This window comes from Amblyraja radiata, chromosome 41 (assembly GCF_010909765.2).
Source record: "Amblyraja radiata isolate CabotCenter1 chromosome 41, sAmbRad1.1.pri, whole genome shotgun sequence".
NCBI lineage: Eukaryota > Metazoa > Chordata > Chondrichthyes > Rajiformes > Rajidae > Amblyraja > Amblyraja radiata.
Window position 1 is genome coordinate 7786321 of NC_045996.1, and position 16164 is coordinate 7802484.

The window sequence follows — 16164 nt, forward strand, 5'->3', positions numbered from 1 at the left end:
TTTCGTGTTGAGTTGGCAGAAGATTAGCATTGGGTACTCGCAAGACCTGCCGTGCTAACAGTTAACTGACTCTTCGTGCAAAGCAAACACCATATTTATGGGAGAGGGAGCAGCAGCAATCATTTGTAGCTGAGAACATTTAGAAATATGGGAACCGTCATGGTCACGTTAAATTTAGCCGTGATTTATGATCAAGCGTGGAAAACCGAAGTGATGAATACAGCATAAAGCCTACCGTAAAGCAACAGGTTCTGACAACAATATCTGTGCCGAACATGACGCCGAGACTAACCAATCTCTTAGACATGGATCCACATTCCTCAGTTCCCTGCCTGTTCAGGTGACTGTCTAAATGCCTCAAATTCATAATATCATTATGTTGTGTCTGTTTCTACCATCCCCGCTGCAGCATGTTCCATGCACCTATATCTGTATCAGAATATTAGCCCACACATCACCTTTAAACTTAGACCCACTGACTTTAAAGCTACGTCTCAAGTCTTTTGAGTTGTCCACCCAGAGGAAATTTGCCCATCACATCTCCTTTAAACTTAAACCCTCTGACACCAGGCTATGCCCTCAGGCCATTCTGACTGTCTCTGTCTCTGTCTCTGTCTTTCATAATTTTGCATACTTGACGTCTATCAGGTCTCCCTTTAAGCCTCCCACATTCAAGAGAAAACAAAGCAAGTTTGTCCAAGCTCTCCTTACTGCTACTACTATCTATGGAGCGTATCGGAGTGTATACTATGGAGCGTATCGTTGCGTCGCAACTTCATTCCCACCTCCTTGCGTATAACCTACTTGAACCCCTCCAATCTGGCTTTCGCCCCCTCCATAGCACAGAAACTGCTCTCCTCAAAGTCCTCAACGACTCCTCACCTCTGCTGACACTGGTTCCCTCAACATCCTCATCCTCCTCGACCTGAGCGCAGCCTTCGATACAGTGAACCATAACATCCTGCTCACCAGACTCAAAGACCTCGGCATTGAAGGCTCTGCACTCAGCTGGCTCCATTCCTACCTTTCCAACAGATCCCACTTCATCTCTCTCCACAACCACACCTCTGCTACAGCCACAGTCACTCAAGGCGTTCCCCAAGGCTCCATACTCGGCCCCCTCCTCTTCATCATCTACATCCTCCCCCTTGGTCAGATACTCCGCCACTTCAACCTGGACTTCCACTGTTACGCCGATGACACCCAGATCTACCTCGGCCCAAATCCCCCCACAACCCCCCCCCCCTCTCCCATATCAACTCCTGTTTGTCAGCTATAAAAACCTGGATGCAACATAACTTCCTCAAACTCAACAGCGATAAGACAGAATTCCTCCTCATAGGCTCCAAAGCCACACTCAGCAAAATCAATAACCCCACTCTCACCATCGACGGCACCACTGTCTCCCCATCTCCCCAGGCCCGCAACCTTGGCGTGATCTGTGATTCCACCCTCTCCCTTGAGCCTCACATCCGCCATGTCATTAAAACCTCCTTCTTTCATCTCCGCAACATCGCCAAACTCAGACCCTCTCTCACACCTCCCGCTGCTGAAAGACTCATCCATGCCTTCATCTCCTCCCGACTGGACTACTGCAACTCACTTCTCCTTGGCATCAGCTCCACCTACATCAACCGACTCCAACTGGTCCAGAACGCAGCCGCCCGACTCATCACCCACACCAAATCCTGGCATCACATCACTCCAGTCCTCAAACAACTTCACTGGCTTCCCATCTCCCACCGGATCACCTACAAAATCCTGATCCTCACCTACAAAGCCCTCCACCATCTGGCCTCCCCATATCGCACTGACCTCCTCTCCCCCTACCAACCCTCACGGTCCCTCAGATCCACATCAGCCGGTCTCCTCTCCATCCACAAGTCCAACCTCCACAGTTTTGGGGACAGAGCCTTCTCCAGGGCAGCTCCCAAGCTCTGGAACTCCCTCCCCCAACTGATCCGCAATTCCGTGTCCCTCACCATCTTCCAGTCCCGCCTCAAGACCCATCTCTTCACCTCTGCCTATCCTTAGCCCCACGTCCCCCTCCCTTTTCATCTGTGCATTAATTTGCCTCATATTGTGTTTTGAATTGTATTCTGTCTTTACTTTGTGTACTAGTCATGTCTCTACTATTTATTTCATTCCCCTTACATGTTTTTCCTCTACCTGCTAAATTTTTGTAAGATGTCCTTGAGACTCTTGAAAGGCGCCCATAAATAAAATGTATTATTATTATTATTATCTAATATAGGCAGCATTGTAATAACCCTCCTCTGCAAGATCTCCAAAGCCTCCACATCCTTTGTAACGTGATGATTAAAACTGCAAACATGATTTCAAATGCAGCCAAACCAAAATTTTATAGAGGTGCAACATGACTTCTGGACTCTTATGCACAGTGCCCCAACCAATGAAGGCAAGTATACCATAGGGCTTATTTACCAGTATCCACCTGTGTTGCCACTGTCAGGGAGCAACAGGGTTGGAGATGGTCATAAACACTGCTGGAAAATGATCAATGTGCTCGACCCACAGCTTTCTCAAACCCTGCCTCCCATAGCCGAGGAAAGCACACAAACCATAGTTTAAAAAAGCCGTTGAAGTACAACGATTAGAACTTCTGTTAAATACTACATTTACTGATACAACCGACTGGTGGCGATTGGCGGATCCCAACATGTCCTAGTTTTTCCAGAAACAGTGGCATTGACAGTAAGTTGTGGCAGGTTCTCCATCTTATCTATTTAAGCCTGTGCTCACCTCAAGAAGGGGTTAATATACCATCCATTGCCTATTAGTAATAACTATTGAGAAAACTGACTTAAGTCAACAACAAACGTATTAAATTCAGGGACCTTGTATAAGTTGACGGTTAATTTGCACAGGTGCAAGATGCATTATATGGACGTACCTAATTAAAAACAAGCTTTTCCAGAACATGTCGATGAAGAATGTCTTTTGAGAATGAATTGAGGCAACGACTATTTTAATTACATTTTATGATAAGGTGTCCAAATATTAATACAAATGCTGGAACACCCTTCACTCTGACACGAAAACAATCGTAAATGTTTTTTCCTATAGAGCGCTGAGCCATCCAAATGAAAAGAACACGTTAGACTATCACGCACTTCTAACAAAGACACAAACACTTCAAAACTCAAATTCCACTGAAACTGAAAATGAATTTGAGCCCTACCTTGATTTCCTTTAGATCCACCTGGCCCATGTTGGAAAATGCCAAAGATAATTGGAAGAAAGCACAAACATATTGTTAATTCACATACAACCTACAACATACAATCTGTTGCTTAAAATTAATTTACGTGGGGCTTTATACCACACAAGACAAGGAACAAGTGATAACTGCCCTGCATTTCAGAAATAAATATATTGGGAAAGCAAACAAACTATTCACATTATCAGGTACATTCATTCAAGATTTTAGTTCCTCAATATAAATACTACGTATTTCTGAAGATCTTTCCTGGACCCAGCACACTGATGCAATTATAGAGAAACCACATCAACGCCTTTACTTCCTGAGAAGATTGCGGAGATTTGGTATCTCAGAGAGGATTCTCTTAAACTTCTACAGGTGTATAGTAGATAACATATTGACTGGTTGAATCACGGCCTGGTTTGGCAACTTGAATGCCCAGGAGTGAAGAGGACTGCAAAAAGTTGTGAACACTGCCCAGTCCATCACGGGTTCTGACCTTGCCACCATCAAAGGGATTTACTGGAGTCGCTGCTTCAAAAAAGCAGCCAGTATCAGAAACCCACACCATCCTGGCCACACACTCATTTTACCCCTGCCATTGGGAAGAAGGTACAGGAGCCTGAAAACTGTAACGTCCAGGTTCAGGAACAGCTTCTGCCCTACAGCCATCAGGCTATTAAACACTATAACCTCCAAATAAGCTCATACACAAATAGTGTCTGTTTGTTTTTTATGCGTACGTATATATGTATGTATAGGAAGGAAATGCAGATGCTGGTTTAAACCAAAGATAGATACAACTCAGCGGGAAGGCGGCATCTCTGGAGAGTTGGAATAGGTGACGTTTCTGGTCGAGACCCTTCTTCAGTCCTGAAACGTCACCCATTCCTTCTCTCCAGAGATGCTACCTTTCCCGCTGAGTTACTCCAGCAGCATGTGTTTGTGTGTGCGCGCACACATATACTCACACACACACATATATATACACACACACACATATATATATAAAATATATGTATGGGTGGGTATGTGTGTATATATACACCCACTCACTGAACTTTTTTTTCTTGTTTATTATATTGATTACAGTGTACTATGTTTACATATTCTGCTGTTCTGCTGCAAGAAATAATTTTTTTTCATCTGGGACATATGACAATAAAACACTCTTGGCTACTGGAAACATGGCAAATCTCAATTATAGATAATTAACTAGCTAAATGCTCAAATGGGGCAACAGGCAAATGCAACAAAGATTGGAATTTGGAAACGCACAATTATGACACCCCACTGAATGTTTAAAAACTAACTTGGCATCTCTCATGCGTCGCAAGTCATTTCATTAAAACAGGACAACAGCGTTGTTTGACGGTTAAGCAGAGCTATAAATCACCAACCTTTCCCACTGAAAAATATGACACTTTTAGGCCTCTTCACATCAACTTTGTCCGATATCTGGAAAACAATTCAAATTTACAAGTCTGGTGGTCTCCCCAAACACAGATATTAGTAGCAAAATAATCAGCCCAGGAATTGTGACATATAAGGTTAGAAAAGTGAAGTACAAAGCAGAAATAAAGCTGCATTTTAGTTTCTCAACCTGTGCATTTGAGGCATCCTGTAATGTCTCAGTCACCCTCAATCTTGGACAGATTCCCTGTGCAATATATAACCCATTTTCAGATGGGAGATTTCTTGCCGAACAGCGGGTGGATAGCCTACATTTAATGCAAGTATCACAATAATGAATTAAAAGATATCAAAGGATGATAGACTGATGTGGAGTCTGGGAGCATACACTGCTCTTACAGGCAGCCTCATGGATTCAGGTTAAGGGAATCTTCTACTGATAATCATCTAGCTTCTGCCTTAACCTTGAATGTCACTTAGATTGGGGGAAACAAAGGCAGAGAATGTAGTCTGTAATTTATATTTTATGAAGAGGCACCTACTAAAACTTCTTGCAGTTAACCAAACTGGTCAGGTCCTAGGTCAATGGTCGCTAAATGCAGAACATAGAATAGTACAGAACAAGAACAGGTCCTTCCACCCACAATATCAGTGCCGAACACGATGCCAAGACCATCACTTCATCTACCTGCAGGTAACCCATATCCCTCATTCCATGCCTATCCAAAAGTAATTTAAATGCCACTAACATGTCTGCTTCAACCACTACCCCTGGCAGAGCGTTCCAAAGATCCTATAGCAAAGCAAGATAGACCACGCCTTCTAAATGCAACGGGCTGACGTGTAGCACGCAACGGAGCGGAACGAGGGCCTTTTTTCACCCATTTCAGTAACCCAACCCGACCCGACTCGCGGGGGAACAGTTTGTGTTAATAAATTATAATTCTGAAAATGAGAAGATTTTTACCAAAGAACTTTTATTTTTACGAGGGTATTTCTGTAACCGGCTTCCGTCTCCGCACTAGTTATCTTTGCTCCGCTACGGGATCTTTGGTGCGGAGACGGAAGCCGGTTACGGAAACGGGGCCGAAAATGACCCATGAATCTGCCAATGACCGTACTACTACGTCTTTTTCGTCGAGTGATCTATCTTGCTCGCTATAGGGTCTTTGGTTCCAGACACTCACCATCTGTGCAAAAATACTTGACCCGCATCTCTCTTTAAACATTGCCCATCTGACCTTAAAGTTATGCCCTCTAGTTTTTTAATTTTCCATCCTGGTAAAAAGATTCTGACTGTAATGTGTTAAGCGACAAAGCCACAACTTCCTCAAATCAACTTATTCGATCGTAAGTTAAAGTGTCACCCATATTACTTGTGGCATTCAAGTGGCTTTTGGATAGGCACACGGATATGCAGAGAATGGAGGGATATGAACAGCGTGTAGGCAGTGAACATTAGTTTAATGGTATTATGTTCAGCACGGGCATTGTGGCTGAAAGGTTTGCTCTTGTGCTACACTTTTCTATGTACTAATAGCAGGGTGAGCACTGGGGCTCCACGTCTGGTGTTGCACAGCAATATTTTGGAATAGGACAGATCAAAGTCAATGTCCACGAAGAAAAAAAATAAATACAAACCTGATGGAATACTTCTTCTCCAATGCCTGGAGGAGCACTGAAGAAATGTAACATATTATTGGGCTTCTGGATTCGATTTTTGGCAGCTTGCTTTACATTTGTGAAGCGGTTATTTCGATTAGTTGCATAATCCTTGAAACTACAAGAGCCATCATCCAACTCAAATGACTGGCCAGGAACAATTACCTTCTGTTTTGACACACTGTGGGAAGTGGAGAGAAAACATATCAGCGAGAGATACAAGGGCAGATGTTAAAACTATTGATTACCAATTTAGAGATCTAGCTTTGGGACTGTTTCAAATCCCACTCCCATTCACAGATAAATATAATGCCTAGTATCTGAAGTAGTGCCCATAAAATTACACGGCCATCATAAGAAATCATCTTAGAAAGGTGACTCACAGGGAAAGACAGTTTAAAAAGAGCGCCAAGACCCGGTCCCAGCCCCAGTCATGTGGAGCTCGGAGACGCAGCAAGCAGAAGCAGAGAGAAGAGACTATTGGCTTGAAAGTCCGTGAGAAAGAAGGTGAGTCAGAGGGAAAGACAGTTTCAAAAGAGTGCCAAGACCCAGGTTCAGGTAATTTACTAATTAGCCCTAAAGTAGTTAATTAGGTGAGAGATTAAAAACAAGTGCAGTTGTAGTGGAGCGGCCTGAAGATTGGCCGGCGCATTTCTGATGGAAGCTCTGTTCTCACGACTGAATTAATGGCAATTCAATGGGCTCTATGGTGGATTGAGGAAGCCAGTTTTAGTGAAGTCATTATCTGTTCTGATTCTGCAGCTGCTCTTGAAACTTTAAGAGTAGGGAAATCTAAAGCACGTCCTGACATTCTAAATGAAATCATGAGTGTGTTTTTTAGAATTGGGTTTGCGTGTAACATCACTTTTTGCTGGGTTCCCGGGCATGCTGGGGTGAGGGGGAATGAGCAGGTGGACCTCATAGCAAAGGAGAGTTTAAGAAGAGAAATAGATATCCATGTATTATTGGGGAGAGTGGAACTGAGAGAAATAATTAAAGAGGGCTTAACAAAAGAATGGCAGAGAGGATGGGAAATGGAAGTCAGGGGTAGACACTACTTTTCTATACAATCTGAAGTTAGGAAAATATGTTTCTGTACATCTTTGTCCCGTAGGGACTCAGTTAAACTGTGTAGATTAAGGTTTGGACACTGTGGGTTAAATTACTATTTGTGCATTGTAGGGAAACATGTTTCTGGCTTGTGTGAATGTGGGAGTAATGAGACAGTTAAGCATGTTTTCCTAGAATGTAAAAAGTACAGGGTAGAAAGAGAAGTATTGTTTGTTAGACTGACAGGACTTGGAGTTGAGGCTTTTACTGTTTCATCTTTGTTTGGACACAGTGAGAAACATCAACTGATATCCAGGGCTGTTCTTCAATTCCTGCAAGTTACAGGACTGTATGTAAGGATTTAGTTCAAACTTTGACCTGTGGAGGGCAGTAATACGCTTAGCAGCGTCTACACTGCCGGAATCCTACAAGAAGAAGAAGTAGAAGTGGAGCGGCCTTGCTGAGGTGAAGTGCCTTGGTGAGTAAAGTGTGAGTCTTTGGCTCCAGAGTTTTCGGCGAGGAGACTGAGGCAAGGAAGCTACACTTGATTCGAAAGCTGTGATTTTTTTGTGTCTGTTGAAGAAATGGCAGGTAAGACGATGCAGTGTGTTTCCTGCAGGATGAGGGAAGTCAGAGACACTGCTGGTACTTCTGGAAACCGCACCTGCTCCTCAATGAACGTGTTGGGGAACTGGAGCAGCAGTTGGATGACCTCGGTGCCATCCGGGAAAACGAGAATTTTCTGGACAGGACCTAGTGAGGTTGTCACACCAAGGATGCAGGAAGAGCGAAGGTAGGTGACTGTGAGGAAAAAGGAGAAAATGTGGAGGGCAGGAGGCTGTACCTACTGAAAACAGGTACACCCTCTTGGAAGCGGACAACATGACAAGATTGAGTGGTAATCAGGGCTGTGATTTAAACCCTGGTGCTGAGGCTCAATGGGGAAGAGTGACGTCAGGCAGAGCCGTAGGGGTGGGAGACAACGGACAAAAAATCGGACCGGAGCTTCTGTGGCAGCAGGCTAGACTCCAGGATGATGTGTTGCATTTTGAGACATCGAACAAGGGCAGGACCTACACAGTAAATGGTAGGCCTCTGGGTAGTGTTGTAGAGCAGAGGGATCTAGGAGTACAGGTGCATGGTTCCATGAAGGTCGAGTCGCAGGTAGATAAGGTAGTCAAAAAGGCTTTTGGCACTTTGGCCGTCATCAGTCAGAGTATTGAGTATAGAAGTTGGGTGGTCATTTATATAAGACGTTGGTGAGACCACAATACTGAATACTGTGTTCAGTTCTAGGCACCATGTTATAGGAAAGATATTGTCAAGCTTGAAAAGGTTCAGAAAAGATTTATGAGGATGTTGCCAGGACTAGGGGGTGTGAGCTATAGGGAGAGGTTGAATAGGCTGGGTGATCTTAGAGGTATACAAAATCATGAGAGGAATAGATCGGGTAGATGCACAGAGTATTTTACCCACAGTAGGAGAATCGAGGACCAGAGGACAGAGGTTCAAGGTGAAGGGGAAAAGATTTAATAGGAATCCGAGGGGTAATTCTTTCACATGAAGGTGGGTGTATGGAACAAGCTGCCAGAGGAGGCAGTTGAGGCTGGGACTATCCCATTGTTTAAGAAACAGTTGGACAGGTACATGGATAGGACAGGTTTGGAGGGATATGGACCAAGCGCAGGCATGTGGGACTAGTGTAGCTGGGACACCGAAGGGCCTGTTTCACATCCGTAACCCTCAATTGTCCCATTGAAACAGCCACCTAAATCACTTGGCTATTTCAGGTCTTGCTCTTCGACAACCAGGATGGGTATTAAACATTGGCTTTTCCAGCAGTCTCCATGGTCTGTGACTAACATACCAGACTTTATTACACGGTTTCCTTACCATACATTTATGTGCTGGTCAAACAGAAAGTTTTCAGTGTTTAGACATGTGAGGGCTCGGTCTACTGCAAATCCATCCCCCATTTCCACCATGGCAGCTCCAGGTTTGCTTTTCAGGAACTTAACCTGTAAATACAGATCAGTAGCTGAAATATAGAGTTGACATTTGTTTTAAAATCAGGATCTGAAACCTGAAAAACTACAGTGCTGGGGTAACTCAGCAGATCAAGTCAAGTCAAGTCAAGTTTATTCGTCACGTACGAGATGTGCAGTGAAATGAAAAGTGGCAATGCTTGCGGACTTTATGCAAAAAGACATCAAACAAACAACCAAACAAACTACAAACAGAATGGAACAGAATCACATATTCTTTTACATATTAAATATTGTGGGCGGAAGGAAAAAGGGGAAAAAAACAGCAATTAAAAAAAAAAAGCAGTAGAGTGGTACTGTAAAGTTAATCCCTGGTGAGATAGGAGTTTACAGTCTTAATGGCCTCTGGGAAGAAACTCCTTCTCAACCTCTCCATTCTCACAGCATGGCAACGGAGGCATTTGCCTGAACATAGCAGCTGGAACAGTCCGTTGCTGGGGTGGAAGCGGTCTCCCATGATCTTATTGGCTCTGGAATTGCACCTCCTGATGTATAGTTCCTGCAGAGGGGCGAGTGAAGTTCTCATAGTGCGTTCGGCCAAACGCACTACTCTCTGCAGAGCCTTCTTGTCCTGGGCAGAACAATTCCCCAAACCAGATTGTAATATTTCCGGACAAGATGCTTTCCACAGCCGCTGAGTAGAAGCACTGGAGGATCCTCGGAGACACTCTGAATTTCCTCAATTGCCTGAGGTGGTAAAGGCGCTGCCTTGCCTTACTCAAGAGTGCTGCGGCGTGTGATGTCCATGTCATATCCTCAGAGATGTGGACTCCCAGGTATTTAAAACAGCTCACTCTATCCACAGTATCCCCATTTATCCTCAATGGTGTGTCTCTGGAGAACATGAATAGGTAAAGGGCCTGTCCCACTTAGGCGATTTTTTAAAGCGACTACAGATTTTCAACATGTTGAAAAGTTTTCGCCAACAGTGGCAACAATTTGGGCTGTCATAGGTTGTCTCCGGGGCTGACTTTGTTATTCCATTGTTCTAGTTGCTGGCAGTCACCTAAAAGGGACAGGCCCTTAAGTTTCATGTCAGGGACCCTTCTTTAGACCAAGACTAAAGACTCTTCAGACTAAACCCTAAACATTGATGATAAAGAGTGATGATGCTAGCCAGATCTTTGAAGGCGAGAAAAAGGAAATACTAGGGCATGTGTTCACACTTCCCAAAAGTTGGCTAAGCCTTGGCCACTAATCGACATAAATAAAACAGTGGAGGCACAAGAGATCGCAGTTGTTAGAATCTGAAGCAAAAAATATTGGTGGAAGAACTCAGCGGGACAAGCAGCATCTGTATAGGCAAAGGGACGATCCAAGTTTTGGGTCAGGAACCTGCACGAGTCCAGCAGTTTATGTTGAAATAAAAGTTGTTGTGCAAGTCATTTTGGTTTGCCAGACTTTCCTATGTGCAAATTGGCAGCCACTTTTTTCTTAGTCATCCCAACAAATAACAGCAAATGTGACCACACATTACTAGTATGCTCAAATTCAAAGATAGGATCAACAAATCTGTGTAAATCATAAGACATAGGAGCAGGTCCTAAATGTCACATATTCCTTCTCTACATAGATGCTGTCTCACCTGCTGAGTTCCTCCAGCACTTTTTGTCTACTTTCGATTTTTTTTTTTCCCTCCAGCATCTGCAGTTCCCTCTTAGACATAGGAGCAGAATTAGGCCAAAAATTGAGTTTACTCCACCATTCAATCATGGCTGATCTACTTTTTCCTCACAACCCCAATCTCCCTGTAACCGGTGACACCCTCATTGATCAAGAACCTATTATAATCTCTGCTTTAAAAATACCAGAGCAGTCTGTGGCAATGTATTCCTGTCTACATGTCCCATGTTATCATATTGTGCTTGTCAAATTATTAGTCTTGAAAAGAAATGGCAAACATGAACGAATTTACCAGGGAAACAGATTGTAAACACTTTCTATCAGAAACAATTTCAGACTTCTTATAAAGACCAGCGCCAAGTTCAGTCAAAACATACCTTATGCACATTTCCATAGAGACAGAAAACGTTGAACACTCTATCCGGGTTCATTCTCTTAGTATCTAGCCCATAAACAATCAGGACTGGACTATCTGCTAGAGGACCGTAATCACCATGTGGTGAAAGAGGAGGTGGCTGATTTGGAGAGCCATACTGAGATGAGTAGCGCCGTGAAGGTGGACCCCTCCGAGGACCTGAGGCTGGAGGTGGTGGTGGTGGAGGACCCATCCCCCTGCCTTCGTAACGATGTGGCGGAGTATAATCATCGTCATCATCATCATAAAAGCCATGATATGTTGAGGGAGGATAGCCGTGACCTGGTCAAAATGAAATGATGCACGGTCAGAAACACAAGCTAAACAAGCAAGTTAGACTGAAAACTAGACCACATGTGAAAGTGGAACACCACTTGTAGTTTTTGGACAATGCAACTGGTTGTTGGAAACCATGGTGCCCAATGTGTATCAGCTTGGATCAGTAGTGGCGTTCCACACCCAAATTAGAAACTTTGAACATCTTAACTGGAAATTCAGAGCGACATCTTGTGTTTCATGAGATTTGACAGAAGTTGCAGCTGGAGGCTAACTGTATTGCGAAACTGTTAAGTAATTCAATAGACAATAGGTGCAGGAGTAGGCCATTCGACCCTTCGAGCTAGCACCGCCATTCAATGTGATCATGGCTGATCATCCCCAATCAGTACCCCGTTCCTGCCTTCTCCCCATATCCCGTTTTTAAGAGCCCTATCTAGCTCTCTCTTGAAAGCATCTAGAGAACCTGCCTCCACTGCCCTGAGGCAGCGAATTCAACAGACTCACCACTGCGAGAAAAAGTGTTTCCTCATCTCCGTTCTAAGATTCAAAGATTGATTCAATACCATACAAATCAACAGTGCTTATTTGTTTACTACAAGGCACTTCAAAGAACTAAGAATAAAGAGAATATAACATAAAGATTTTAACAATCTTAATATATAATTTTGGGAGGACATGGGAGGTAAGTGCTACAAACACATGGTCTCTGAGGTGATAGCACATCACAAATACTGTGACTGAAAAAAGGGATAAAGTATGGGCAATTCCATCCAGTGCACTTGGCAAATGCAGTTGGATTCAGTACAATTGGATCTTATTCCTCATTTATGGATGTATTGAGAACTTAGATCTTACTCCTTGCCCAGCAAGGTCAAGCGTAAAGAGGACGAATATCCAGGCCTCAAACATAGTCTTATCTTGAATATTAAGCCACATCACAGGTGCTGGATGTGCAAACATTTAAAATCAATTCAAAATATATAGTGACTGCATTGCACTTTAATTAGTCGAGCAAAAAGCTGAACGCACCGTTCAGTACTACTATTTTTCTTTAGCGCGATCCAAAAAAAATGTTACTCACCAAAGTTGGATGGAGCATCACCAAGTAAGGCAGGTGGTCTTGAACGCTTGCTTGGAGGCTCTGGAATAGAAGATGAAAGAAAACGAAGAAAAGAAATGCATCCCACAGAAATAAAACACCAACATTGTTTCACATGAAGTCCCACTTTCAGCACAAGATTTAATAGCTTTCCCCAAGGATATAATACCAAACAGTTATTGGAAGTCAATTCAAAAGTATGCATTATAAGACAGAACTAATACATAAATGTCTACTTACAGCAGTGCTAGGGCACAAGGTCCAAGTGAACATTATCTTACCACTTTTATGCCTCAACAGCAACAAATGGTTTGAAAGATGGCTCTCCATCAAACATACGGTTGCAAGAAGGTTCAACACAGGCTTGAAACTTCAACCCTGCATCATAGGTTTTACAATAAATGACCATAGAAACAAAAGATTACAATTAGAAAATTCTCTAAACATCATAGATCTTTATTTGCATTTTAAGCTTACAGCACACAGAGGAAATTACAGAAGAAACACATTAACATATGAAAGACCGACAACCAGATAATGTGAGAGGTGATACAGGAAAAGCTATTCATCAGTGTTTGAACCCTGAAGTACAGCATTCTCTGGTTTGTTGGGTCATTTGGAAATTTAAGTGTACATATTCTGAAATGTCTAAGCGCAGCACATTTTTTTTCTTTAAATTACTGACTATTGTTTATGCAAATATAACATCACCCGTTTATAGTAGACGACAGACATTGCATTATGGGATGTGTTTAAAAACAGTTTAATATGTAACATACAATTTAAAATTTTGATCAGCAAATGAATATATGGACGGCTAATGTGCCTTATCTAACCTCTATAAGCTACTGTATAGGGTTCAGTGCACATTCCCCTTTCTAGTGACCATAGTTGCAATAAGCATATTGAATTAAAGTTCAGCCAAACTTATTGGAGCAGTTTAGAAAAATCAATAGGCAAATGTATAAATGAGCCAGTTGAGCCCTTGGTTCAATCTTCTGCATTTCATAATTTTTCTTTACTGTGCCATGGCAGTTAAGCTTCAGCACCTACTGAGAACACAAAGACACTGCCCACAAATTGCTTTCCAATTACTTTCCTGTAGCCTGCAGTGGAAATGTATACAGTACTGTGTCAGGGGCTATGGGGAGAAGGTAGGAGAATGGGGTTGAGAGGGAAAGATAGATCAGTCATGACTGAATGGCGGAGTGACATGATGGGTCGAATTGCCTAATTCTGCTCCCATCACTTGTGACAAGGTCAGGCTTGGGTTCAATGTCAGCAGACTATTCATCTACCTGCACATTGACCTTTAAAGCTTACAAATAGTTACTTTGGGCAGGTTATTGAAAAACACAACATACTTTAAGCAAGCACTAAAGCGAGAAGTAGGGAGCACATACAGCTCCCTAACCAAGCACCATCCTCTTAGATTTACAAATGCCATTGAAAACACATTGACCGTCAAAAAAACTTCATTTAAGTTTCAGAGGTTCATTAATCTTTGGAATTCATGACTCCTGCTATTTAATACAGAGGGAAATCCATCACTTCCACTAATCAAATATCTCTTTGTAAAAGTGGCAAAATATTAAAGTAACCAATCTCCTTGACAGTGCATGGATACCACATTCCCTTTAGATTACATTATTAATTGAGGTCAGCACTTGTTCACATCTACACTACTGTTCCCAAAATTCTAAGTCTTCTGAAGACGATTTACAGATGGAAACTACATCAGCTCAGAAACTACATCATATCTTCTCCATTCCATGGCAATAGTTAACACCATCAGGGTTCTCAAGTTGCACATTTCTGTTCAGAGATTCCATAACAGTCCACATATCCACAAATGTTTGGCTGAACTTTTAAATTCTGCTCATGCTCTCCATAGGCACTGATGCATTCCAGTTGGTTTGATTTATTAAAGGCTATATAAACCCTAAAGCATCTTACAAGACAGAACCAGGTCAGGGGATTACCACTGCATAGTTGGGAGTCATTTGTCATTTCAGAATCGCTTGCATTTCAGAAATGGCATCCAATGAACTTGACACATATATATTCCAAATGTCGATTCACCACAAGATATTTCCCCTTAGTTTGTTTTGCAAGATACTTATTTGGAAAAACAAAGTCCCATTTAAAACTAAATACCTAAAAAGCCCTTAAACAAAGAATCAAGGGTGATGTTTTAGAGAAGGGGTAATTAACAAAAGTGAGTGCGGGGGAAAAAGAACAACTCATCCCCTGCCCATAAATGCGGTATAACTGAACACGGACGATTTGGACCAGGGTGAATTTAATATGAAGCATCACAAAGAATGCAGCTTAGGAAAATACCCAGTGAAGCATTTGGGATTTGAGGTGACAATGTTCAAAACATGTAGACAGGCAAAATTGCAACATAAAACCCCAAACTAGTGGCACTTGTAGAACTTGCATGAAAAGGTGCAAATACTTGTGTAGCTTAACATGGGAGCACCACGTCACCTTGGGATAGTCAATAGAAGTGTTTCTGCTCCCCAAATTTAAGTTATGAGAAACCAAAGCTAGTACATTGATTTCTGAAGAAGTATTCGACAAAGACTTATCAAGTTACCCACTGTTGAAATGAGAATTGTTGCTAAGTATCCCACCTCATGCATGTAGACATTTAAATAGTTTCATTACATTTTGATTCTTAAACTACAATGAATGAATGGTGACGTGGTGCCCCCATGCGTGACAAAAAATTGACAAAAAATTGAAATGGTGGAATGTGTAGTTGCCCTCGTGCTCCTTATAAACCCTTAGCAGTGACTGTACCTGCTCACAGATGGTGTCAGCAAGACTTCTCCTGCGGAAGTGACTGCCTCTCTGGTGGTAGAATGGTCTGTCAAGTGGAAGGCACTGGTAACCTTCACAGATTCTGTATGACTGGAGTAATTTAAGGCAAAATAGCTTCTGTACCGGTGGACAAAGTTTCAGTGCATGTGAGAAAGTGTCACATTTTTCTGCAGCTAACAGGGATAGGAGGCTTTGTAGATCAATTATTTCAGTGTCTTCGCCTTGCTAGAGATTCGTTAGATTTACAGAGTAAAACGGGAAATATTTGAGGTGAATTATTCAGGTATTTCATGGTCTTGGCCACTTGAAGAACATCCTCGTTCAATTCTTATTGAGTACAGTGTTGTTCACATGACAAGACGTGCGTGCAGTCGACGTCCAGCGGTGGTAATGCTCACCATTACAAGTGTATGTATAAATGAGCATCTTGTATTGTAGTCAGTGAATAAAGGCTGTTGAGGAAAGGCTGAAGGATCGCTGTATGAGGAGGGTAAGCTTCCAGCAACCTTCGATTTCTGGTTAGCAC

General features: G+C 42.6%; 1 protein-coding gene across 2 annotated transcripts in view; it reads right to left on the reverse strand.

Annotated features, from left to right (window-relative positions):
* The window catches only part of LOC116967867 (heterogeneous nuclear ribonucleoprotein L-like), a 43460-nt gene that overhangs the window by 9055 nt on the left and 18241 nt on the right, over positions 1-16164 (reverse strand). For both annotated transcript variants that reach the window (XM_033014503.1, XM_033014502.1), the window contains exons 7-12: positions 12792-12851; positions 11394-11713; positions 9242-9366; positions 6278-6479; positions 4624-4681; positions 3203-3223 (exon numbers count right to left, since the gene is read on the reverse strand). In XM_033014503.1, the coding sequence (XP_032870394.1) occupies positions 3203-3223; positions 4624-4681; positions 6278-6479; positions 9242-9366; positions 11394-11713; positions 12792-12851 (786 nt within the window). The remainder of the gene's footprint in view (positions 1-3202; positions 3224-4623; positions 4682-6277; positions 6480-9241; positions 9367-11393; positions 11714-12791; positions 12852-16164) is intronic.